The sequence below is a fragment of the Neolamprologus brichardi genome, chromosome 17 (genome assembly GCF_056152115.1).
Source record: "Neolamprologus brichardi isolate AB-2024 chromosome 17, ASM5615211v1, whole genome shotgun sequence".
Taxonomy (NCBI): domain Eukaryota; kingdom Metazoa; phylum Chordata; class Actinopteri; order Cichliformes; family Cichlidae; genus Neolamprologus; species Neolamprologus brichardi.
The window spans coordinates 33,918,246-33,929,262 of record NC_142120.1 but is presented as its reverse complement, the minus strand read 5'-3'; the positions used below and the strand labels follow the sequence as shown (position 1 = coordinate 33,929,262).

The 11,017-nt window shown below is 46.8% G+C and overlaps 1 protein-coding gene and 1 long non-coding RNA gene across 2 annotated transcripts; both read left to right on the top strand.

Moving 5' to 3' along the window:
- Positions 1–1,965: 1,965 nt before the first annotated feature.
- On the top strand, positions 1,966–3,065 carry LOC148098001 (uncharacterized). Its single transcript, XM_087830954.1, has one exon. It carries the CDS (start codon positions 2,072–2,074, stop codon positions 2,819–2,821), a length of 750 nt encoding a protein of 249 aa, XP_087687080.1. The 5' UTR covers positions 1,966–2,071; the 3' UTR covers positions 2,822–3,065.
- A 3,281-nt stretch (positions 3,066–6,346) lies between these two features.
- On the top strand, positions 6,347–9,515 carry LOC148098000 (uncharacterized). Its single transcript, XR_015716646.1, has 4 exons — positions 6,347–6,474; positions 7,271–7,326; positions 8,551–8,614; positions 9,002–9,515. It is a non-coding gene; the product is annotated as an uncharacterized LOC148098000 (long non-coding RNA).
- The last annotated feature ends 1,502 nt before the right edge of the window (positions 9,516–11,017 follow it).

Sequence of the window (11,017 nt, the reverse complement as noted above, 5' to 3'; positions counted from 1 at the left end):
ACATCTATCCAAAGAATCAGTTTCTTCTATTCCAACCTCTCCACCATCATGGGCAAGACCAAAGAGCTGTCAAAGGATGTATGGGAAGAGATTTTAGACCTTTACAAGGCTGCACTGGACTACAAGACCATCAGCAAGAAGAAGGTACTTTCCTGTTCCATATTGTCGCGGGTCAGGCCTGTTTAGGTTTTGTTTGACAGCTATGTTCTGTTGTTCCAGGTGGCAGCGTTACGGTTGCCATGGTTACGGGGTGACGCTCTCTCTCTGCGTGTTTCCTGGGTGAGAGAGGCCTTTTTGTTGTTGTTGTGCTAAGCTAATAGGCAGAATGCTACAGGCATAGCTCTAAAGAATGTAGGCAGTGTAGTCCATGCTGCAGGGAGAATGGACTGCCATACACGTTATGTGTCTATGAGCGAGGGAGGGAGAAAAAGGAAAAGCACGAGCTGTCATCGAGCAAAAACTGCTGGAAGCATGTAAATATAATAATAACCACTGCAGCCAAGAAGAATGCCTGACGAGCCCAGGCTCGACTTGGCTGTACACCGTGTTCGTGTTTTCCTCCAAAAACAATAAGTCCCGTTGGAGCAGCCTTTCAACGCCTCTCTCTGTCTCTCGCTAGCAAAGTTCACCCAGACAACAAAGTAAAGCTAGTTCTCTTTCATAGCATTCGTTTCGTGTCTCACTATGGGGAACGCCTCCTGCGTGACCTCATCAGAAGCTCAAATACCATTACGCCAGCCCTTACAGGCTGGCTAGGTGACGCCCATGTCAGGAGGGGCCAGTGCCTCCCTATATAATAGGCTGACATAGCGTCAGATGTCATTCAAAAACCTCTTCTCGCTTCTCACAGAAGCCTGTAGACAACTGTGCTATTGGGTGCTAAAGCTAAACTGTCCACAGATTCGAGTGAACAACTCGGTCGCCGGGCGCTTTGTTCCCAGCTTTTCAGTTGTCCACTAGCATACAAGCAGTAGCAATACTGTTCTGTAGCTAGTGCGGGTGCCAAGTAGCAATACTTTCACCCAGGGAAGTAGCAATACTTTCCGAAAGCGAAGTAGCAATACTTTCCGAAAGCGAAGTAGCAACACTTTGCTAATAAAGGTACCCCTAGCTTCACCATCAGGTAGCAATACCCTTCGACGCTAGCGGTTTTACACATTAGGTAGCAATACCTGTAGAAAAGTAGCAACACTTTTCACCCCACGTTAGCGAGGAATAGCAATATTCTCCGCACTCAGTGTCAGTCTCGCTAACGTGCGCAACCCTCTAGCTAACCATGGCTACGACGGCCAACGAAGTTGCAAAACTCTGTCCTTGCGGCAAGAAGATGTCTGCCTGGGATACACACCCCGTGTGTGCGGCATGCCTGGGTTTATCTCACGCTCAGGCTGCCTTGACACCCGCACAAGACTGTATCCACTGCGCGGCTTTCCCACGCAAACTACTCCGCCGCAGGCTAGCTCGCCAGGCTAACCTATCGGGTGGCGACCCTTTGCTGTGTGAGGCTGCTGCGGCGCAAGGAGAAACTGAGATGCTCGATGATTTGGCCGCAACGCCAGGGCCGAGCTGGGCAGAGGCAGACCCTCAGCCCATCGCGACCGCTTTCCCGTCGCTGGAGGCACACGGAGATCGTGTGTTTTTCCCCGATGCTGGAGTCACCTGGGGAGGAGATGCTAACGAGGACGGAGATGAGTCGGCTGACTCGGAGCTCCTGCTGTCTGACGACGGCGAGGAGGAAGATTCCACCTCCTTGGCTAGCATCAGCTGGGCTGCAAAGCCCTCGGCTACCGGCGAGGTTGAAAAACCGACACCGCCGTCTCCCCTGGATCTCGACATGCAGGACATGTGCAAGCGCGCAGCCGCTAGGCTCAGCATCCCGTGGCCCGCCATACAAACAGAGGTTGTAAAGTCTCGTTTTGACGGTAAGAAATTGCCGAAGGCGAAAAAGACGGGGAAGCATGTGTTGCCTGTTTTCCCTGAGCTACTCGATGAGATAGCGGTGACGTGGAAAGCAAAACCTTACAGCGAGAAACACCCCATCGTGGGGAGCTCTCTGCTGGATTGTGAGGGGATGGAGTCTATCGGCCTCCGCCAGATGCCACAAGTGGAGCCGTTGGTAGCGAGCCATCTTCACCCGAAGACATCTCTGTCCTCATCGGCCCCGTCTCTCCCCTCGAAAGCAGACCGCTTCCAGTCTAGCCTTACAGACAAGTGCTACAAGGCAGCGGCTCTGTCAGTAAGAGCCCACAACGCCTCCTCTATGCTAATGGCTTACCAAGCTGAGCTAGAAGAGGACATGACAACTAAACCAGATACCACAGTGTGGGAAGAAATCTGTGTTATAACTGACCACGTCCTCCGTCTCCACAAGGTAGCCATACAGGCTACTGGGAGAGCCATGGGCCTCATGGTTCTTCAGGAGCGAGCACGCTGGCTCGGGCTCACCAACCTGACGACCAAGGAAAAAGAGGAACTCCTCGACACCCCTGTCGTCCCTCAAGGTCTCTTCGGTGCGGCTGTTACATCCATGCAGAAGAGATGTGAGGAGAAAAAGAGAGACGATGAGGCTCTGAAACTCTGCCTGCCGAGGAGGGCCCAGCACGCCACCCCAGCAGCACCGCGCCAGTCATTCGCGGAGGCAGCGTCTCGCCCGGTCCCCGCTTTCAGGATTCCCAAAGTGCCTAAGACGCAGGCAGCCCCCGAGGCTGCCGGGGCCCCTAAGAATCCATGGACTCGGAAGCAGTCTCCCCAGGCCAGACCTCAAGCGGTCCCTCCTCCCCCCACTGCCGCGACCGTGAGGAGGAAGAAGCGGCCGGCCTGACAGCCTCTCCTCTAGGCGGGAGCGAACCCAGTTTCCCCCTTCATGGGCCGCCCTGCCGCCTCCCAGCTCCGTTCCAGAGCAAGTTCAACGGGACATGTTCCACACAGAGTGCTTAACTCGGGCCGACGTTCCTGTCACCGGACCCGCCAGAGGGAAAGAGAGCCTAAGTTCACAGTATTGTTTCACTGGCACTTATTTCGTGCATTCTGTATTAAAAAAGCCCCGACACGCGCATCCAGGCAGTTTGCCGAGGGCGCTGTCGAGTGTTGCAAAACACATGAAAAAAAAAAAAAAAATGTTGAAAAACAGAGCAACGTCTGCCATAACGCAGCCCGTGGAGACTCGCGTTTCCACGGCTGTGATGATGCAGATGAGCCCGTCACCTCGCTCGCCTGTGACAGAGGTGACGGGACGCCGAAATGGCGTGTGGTTCGCGCTGCGTCCACAAGGGGGCGCCAAAACGCCATCTTCGGTGGAGTGGCCAGTGAGCCCTCTGTCTATCCACATGAAGAGCTGGGTCACCTGCACTCAGTCAGCATGGGTGCTGAGGACATTGGAATAGGGCTACAGGCTGCAATTCAGTGTCGCTCCACCATATTTCAAAGAAATAGTTTTCGTGCTTCTGGGCGAGTATGCCAGTTTTCTCTTGGAGGAAATTTCCACCTTGAGAGACAAAGGAGCTATAAGAGTTGTCCCTCCCGAGGAAATGCACAGCGGGCAGTGGGCCCGCTCATGGAAAAGAGCGCTGGGTGGACTCGCAGGGACTGGACCCTCACCGAGACGGCCACCGTCGCGTGAGAGTCTCTGCAGGCTGTTCACTCGCTCTCCACGAGTGGAAGAGGCCAGGTTTCTTGTCTCTTTCGGGCTGGGGGGCCACCCATGAGGGCAGAACAGTGAATGGGGCCCTCACATGCGCTCCACTCGCATAAACTGTCTGGAACTGCTGGCGGTTCATCTGACGCTAAAACACTTTCTCCCTTGGCTGAGGGGTCATCATGTTTTAGTGAGGTCGGACAATTCCACCGTTGTGGCCTACATCAACAGACAGGGGGGTCTGGGGTCCCCCAAGTTACACACACTGGCACACAGACTGATAGTCTGGAGCAGTGTCCACGGGCTGTCACTGAGAGCAGTTCACGTGCCGGGGATCTTGAACTTTGGAGCAAATCTTCTCTCCAGGGGCAACCCACTGTATGGGGACTGGAAGCTTCACCCAGAGGTGGTGAAGCAGATCTGGCTGCGATTCGGTCAGGCGACCGTGGACGTTTATGCATCCAGGGAGAATGCCTCCCTGTTTTACTCGCTGCATGATCAGAGAGCTCCACTCGGGGTGGATGCTCTCTCACGAGTGGCCGAGAACCCTCCTCTATACTTTCCCCCAGTGACCCTCATCTCTCCAACTTTGGCCAGAGAGAGGGAGAGAAGTCACTATATGATTCTGATAGCCCCGCACTGGCCAGGGAAGTACTGGCTGGCGGAGATTTTTCAGCAGCTGTGCGGCCCACCTTGGCCGTTACCACTACACAGAGACCTCCTGTCTCAGGCACAGGGGGAAATATTCCACCCCCATCCAGAGAGGCTAGCTCTATGGGCTTGGCCCGTGAGTGGTTTAACCTGAACATGAGCACAAGTGGCGTGTGTTTGAAAGCTGGTGCTTAGAATCACAGGCCATCCCTTTTCAGTGCTCTGTGGCTGTGATTCTGTCATTTCTTCAGGCCCTGATTGATAAGGGTAAAGCCTTCTCCACCATCAAGGTGTATTTGGCAGCAATTTCAGCCTGCCATATTGGTTTTGAGGGAAAGACTGTTGGCCAGCATCCCTTAATATGCCGTTTCATGAAGGGTGCACGGCGTAAATTGCCTACGTCTAGGCCATTGGCTCCATCGTGGGACCTTCCCACAGTGTTGGCCTCCTCAGAGGAGCAACAGTGGCTGCATACCTTGTGTCCAGTCCGTGCTCTGTGCATTTACACGGACCGAACCCAGAGTGTCAGACAAAGTGACCAGCTGTTCGTGTCCTGGGCTAAACCACATATGGGAAAGCCTGCGTCTAAACAGCGCCTCTCCCATTGGATAGTAGGAGCAATTGCCCTGGCCTATACTAGCAGGGGCCTTCAGCCCCCTGCTGGCTTATGTGCGCATTCCACGAGAGGTCTGGCAACCTCATGGGCTCTCTTTAGGGGAGTTTCTATTCAGGAGGTGTGTGCAGCTGCATGCTGGACCTCACCTCATACATTTGCTAGGTTTTACAGGTTAGATGTGACAGAGCCTAACCTAGCACATTCAGTCCTCAGTGCAGGTTCTTCCCAGGTGGGGGCCTCTCCCCTGTGAAGTGCTGTTGGGGACAGTTGTCTTCTTAACAGGCATGTCTGGCAATCCGGGAGTCAGTATTTCTCCCATAGTGAGACACGAAACGAATGCTATGAAAGAGAACTTAAGGTTATGTATATAACCCCGGTTCTCTGAGTAGCATGAGTGAGTGTCTCACCAGACCGCCCTCCTTGCTATGGAAGCGAGGAAGAGGTGGGCTTGTTTTGAATGACATCTGACGCTATGTCAGCCTATTATATAGGGAGGCACTGGCCCCTCCTGACATGGGCGTCACCTAGCCAGCCTGTAAGGGCTGGCGTAATGGTATTTGAGCTTCTGATGAGGTCACGCAGGAGGCGTTCCCCATAGTGAGACACTCACTCATGCTACTCAGAGAACCGGGGTTATATACATAACCTTAAGTTTTCGGCTACAAGCCCGACACAGAACCCACCGTATTAGCCAGAGGTCCCTTTACTACGGTTCGGAGCCGCGGACCTTCAGTAACAGTAATAAATCACAGCAATAGTACATTTATGTAGTTGTAAACAGCATGATAATATATTAAGTAATCCAAAGTATTCAGAATACGTTGCTCTCATTGAGTAACGTAACGGAATACGTTTCAGAATACATTTTGGGGCATGTATTCTGTAATCTGTAGTGGAATACATTTTAAAAGTAACCTTCCCAACATGGTACCTCTTTAGGCAGCTAGCCATGCTGTTAGTCATTGCTTGGCAGTTTCTAAGGCCTCAGCTTGTTGTATTTCTAAAGAACCTCTTTCTTTACCACACCTTTCTGCAGTTCTGATAGTTAGTGAACTTCTCTTCGTCTAGCATGTGTGCCAAAGTTTAACTTAAGCAAGCACTTTTTTCTATACCTTTTAGTGCAATCTACAGTATTTGTGATCTAGTCTGGCCTCTAGTCTCCTTCTCCATGGAGGGTCCTGCTCCTTGCAGGCGTTTATATTGTACACTGTAAAATGTAATATTGTGTTTAATTAAAAATATTAAATAGGCTGAATGCAATTTTTATCAATTTGTTATTAGAACTCAATTTAAATAAGTTACAAGTACTTTTTATGCAAAAACGCTGATAAACTCAATTTATTTGAGTTGTCTTAACTTAGAAAAACTAAATAAGCTGGAAGTTTTGCTTCTCAGTGCGGAAGGATGAAAGATGTGTTTTGAAAATGCCACGTCACTACCGTCCTCCTCCCTCGCGGATCAGTCCGCATGTTCATGGTGCATTTGTTATGTAATATGTTGAGCAAACCTGGAGAAGCGTCAGCTCAAGAGATTATTGTCATATCTGTGAATGTTTACCTGATACACTGACTTGGTGAGTAAATGTTTACTCTTATTCAAACTGATTTTGTGGATTCTCTTAATTTAGCACCAGGTTTATAATCTTGCTAGCTAGTTAGTGTTAGCCTAGCGTTGCTGCTGCGGCTGGGCTCATGTTACTTAAAAATTAACACCACAGCCTTAAAAAACTTACATAAACTATGTCTGTGAAATTTTCTGTTGATTGTTTGAAATAAAAAAGTGAGATAAGAGCCCAGACAAAATTCTTCGGGAGGTGCAGCCGTTAGGGGTGTGGTGTGGTGTGGGGGGTATTTTCAATCCATAGCCAAAACTAACTAACTAACTAACTAATTATATATATCATGTTTAACCTGAATAGCAAAAGACAGCAGGGGGTTGAAAACAATATGCCAAGAGTTAGCTGTGCTCGCAGACTCTTATCAAGCCTTGACCTCCTGGTCAGCTATCGCGCTGGTGGATAACAGAGCTCTCCCAAAACGTGGAAGCACTTTTGCAAATATGTGATATTTTGATAAGTTAAGTAGATATTTGAGCATTACACAGCTACATTCTCGTCTGAAAATATCTTAAAAGGTTATTTTGTGACCCAGAAAAGGTAGTCTGGGGAAAAGGAGGATCACATTTGTTGGCCACGGTTGTCGGAGCCTGTGTACTTGTAAGCACGGCAATGGCGGAGGAGCGCGGCTAAAAAAATGATTACTTTTTCTGGGTCACAAAATAAACTTGATTGCACAGCCATTAAAGATCAAATCAGTTTCTGAAAAGTGTTCTGTTTTTTCTCCCTCTGCTTGCTTCTTACTGTCTTTGAGGGCGATCGGGAGCAGCACTCCTGCTGTTGGACGGAAAGACTGACTGAAAGAAATCAGTAAGTACCGTAATTGTCGGGCTATAAGCCGCTACTTTTTGCACAAGCTTTGAACCCTGCGGCTTTTAGTCAGGTGCGGCTTTTCTATGGATTGTCCATGATTTTTGTGACATCGTAAGACGATTTGTTTTGTTTGTTCCGCTGTTGTACGGCACTACGTTGCCTGGCGGAAGGGCATGTGATCAGACACACAGTATCGGGGTTCAAGAGTGGTATGTTGGTCACATGTCCATCCGCCAGGCAACGTAGTGCTACAAAGTAGCGCGAAAAACAAACTTCAAAGTAGCGCTACGTGTTCAGCGGGAGGCGTGGATGACGAGCGGCGATAAACTTGCAAAAAGCAAGTTATGCTCAACTCCACCGGTGGAATCTGACAGCGTGGAAAAGTGTGAAAACATCCACGATCACCAATGGATTTCGAAGGGCTGGACTGCTGCATGATGGAGAGGAGGACACCGCCACGGCCCTTCTGAGGGTGTTCGACTCTGACAACGAGGATTTGTTTGGTTTTGAAAGTGACAACGAAGGAGAGAAGCGGAGAGTGGATGACGAAGCCATCCTGAGCCTGTTCGTATCCGACACTGGAGAAGAGGACTTTGGTGGTTTTAGTGCGCAGGAAGAAGAGAAAGATGGTGGTGAATGACTGACTTTTCTTCTTGTTAAAGCCGTGTCACTGCACCTGAGCCTAAAAGGTAGTCCGAATCTATTTTTCTGGTGTGCTGTAGGTTATTGTTATGTACTACATTTGTTACTCGTTTATGAAACACAGTACATGTTTCGTACTTGTAATTACCGGTACTTGTACATATACCTAAAAAGTTATGCAAATATGTACCCGTGACTTGTTTTTCAAAATATTAATAAAAGTGATGTGTCTCCAAACAGCCATCTCTTTCCTGACAATTCACTTTGTGCATATTCTCTTACATATGATAAGTCAACATTGAAACACCTGCGGCTTTTAGTCAGGTGCGGCTAATGTATGTACAAAACAGGATTTTCCCCTGATTTTAGCTTGTGCGGCTAATATTCAGGTGCGCTTTGTAGTCCGGGAAATACGGTATTTTGGTTTTCCAATATATTAGCAACTGTCAGTTACATTTATATTATTCAGGCTGAACTTTAATCATACTGTAGATCAGCTTGTTTTACTTATTGTTTTATTTGTGCTTTGGTTTGGGGAAGTTGATTCTTTACTGATCTTTTCCTGTCTTCTGTTATTAGACTTGAGATATGACTGCGCGATGCTGTTGCTGGTGACTCCAGTTAATTCCACAAGACATGCTGTGTAAGTAAACAAACAACAACAGTTTGGTCTGCATTTCTTGAAAGATCACACCCCCCAAACTTAGTTTAGAGGGTCTACACTGTATATAGTGAAGTCTGCAAGTTTTCTAACAACAAAATTTGTTTTGTTCCCAAATCATTTTGCACATCATTAGAATGAAAGTCATTGGCCATGTTTGCATAGCCCTTTTTAAAATGATGCTTTCATGACATTATTGTGTGTTGGGTGGTGGTCACGGCTATCCAGACTGACAATTGGGACATTGAATGTCACCTCTCCGGTGAGGAGGGAGCCTGAATTTGAGTCTGTTTTATACCAAATGCAGAAAAAATGTTTTAAGAAAGCAATTAAGTTCATGTTCCAAAAAATATGATTGTTTGATTGCAGGACACCAGGAGAGATGAGTCCTCCGTCACAGATGGTGTGGTCAGTGAAGATGGTTGCCTGCAGGTTCAAGCTCATTGCATCTCCAACCCACATCCACTGCTACTGTACTTACGGGAAGTTAAAGACTTTCTTCTGCACTTACATTTGGATCACCTCGATCCATGACAGTCATTCAGGCAGTAATGCCTGGACTGGAAACAAGCCATCCTTAAAATATTACAACATTCCAGCTCATGTGTTGGAATGAAAAACAAATGTGTTGTTTAAATCAGAGACTGCACTTGTGACAGAACAATAAATAAAATAAATTTTATTTTGATCATATAAGTAATATAAGTACAAAACAAACTTGTGGTAGACCTAAACTTATTTTCAGAATAATTACATCTGAGACTTTGTTTTATTGTAAGATTATAACAGTGATGGCAATATAATTGTTTGTTGTTCAGCAGAACAGTGTCCAGTATGTTGGCTGTTATACTTTGTTGTGTTTGAAAATAAAAGTTGGGCTGATTTTAACATCATTACAAAAAGTGTTGTTAATTATTTTTAATCATATTCAGGTTACCACAAATTGTTTTTTCATTTAGTTGAACTTGAAATGTTTGTCAGGAGGTAAACAATTAGTATTGTACAGTCAGAAATATCAAGTTATTCTTAATACTGCAGACTTGCACTGTATAAGTTGTCCTAACAGTCATCTTAAGTAAGCTTTACTTAGTTTTATTGAGGCAACGAGTTTCCTCTTTTTTTTTTGAGTTCTGGGAACTAATTAGATTTTACAGTGTAGATCAGCTTAAAACTACGGGGCAGAGCTTATTAATGATCTGAAAGCAACTGGGACCACAATCACCAAGAACACCACTCCATAATGGATTGAAAACTGTCAGTGCCCGAATAGTGCCCTGTACAGTCCTGGCTTAAGTTTGCCAGTGAACACATAAATGACTCAGAAAAGTGGTCAGATGAAACCAAAATCAACCCGCCATGTTTGGAGGACGAGAATTTCAAGTATGAGCCAATGAACAGTCGAGCACAGAAGTGGAAATATTATGCTTCGGTTGGATGACTTCACTGCACCGAGGGGCCATAAAATCTTGGATGCTGAAAAAGGGCTGTGGACGGACCTTGCAGCTTGTCAGCGACCCAAAACTCACTCTAAGGCAGGGGTCCCCAATCCCAGCCCATGAGGGCCGGTGACCCTGCAGGTTTAAATGTGTACTTGATCCATCACAGCTGATTTAAATGGATAAATTAGCTCCTCAACATGTCTTGAAGTTCTCCAGAGGACTGGTAATGAACTAATCATGTGATTCAGGTGTGTTAACCCAGGGTGAGATCTAAAACCTGCAGGGACACCGGCCCTCATGGACTGGGATTGGGGACCCCTGCTCTAAGGGAACAAAGGATTGGCTAAAAAGGTCATGGAGGGGCCCAGTCGGTCGAGAGACCTCAATACTATAGAAAATCTGTGGAGGGAGCTTAGACTTTCTGCAAAGAGGGCCAAAGTCCCTCCTGAGACGTGTGCAAACCTCGTGACCGTGTGAAGTACATGAAACATCTTACCAGTGTGGGTGCCAACAAGGGTTTCATAGTCATTCAAATTCATGTTTTGCATGAATTTGCATGAATACATTTTTAACTTTTATCTAACGTGTTTTTTTTTTTTCTGGATTTTTGGTTGATATTCTGTTTATCTCCATTAAAATGAAGTTGCCATACAATTAGAGATTGTTTATTTCGTTGTAAGTGAGCAAACGTACAAATTCAACATTAATTCCCAACTGTATCAATTTAATGGAATAAAATTGAGAATATGAGATGTATTTGCCTTAATAGTGGATGAGTACTATTATTAAGCAACATTTTATCACAATATTTTCCTGGCTGTAGAATTACTGTTTCTTTAATTCTGCATTATATTTACAATTATTACTATTTAAAAGCTTGTCAGCTAGTGATTAGTAATGTAATGTCACCACCAGCTGTTTTATGAGAACACACTCATAACTAGAA

Excerpts from the sequence above, each read along its gene's own strand:
- LOC148098001 (XM_087830954.1), top strand. The coding sequence starts at position 2,072 with ATGGAGTCTATCGGCCTCCGCCAGATGCCACAAGTGGAGCCGTTGGTA.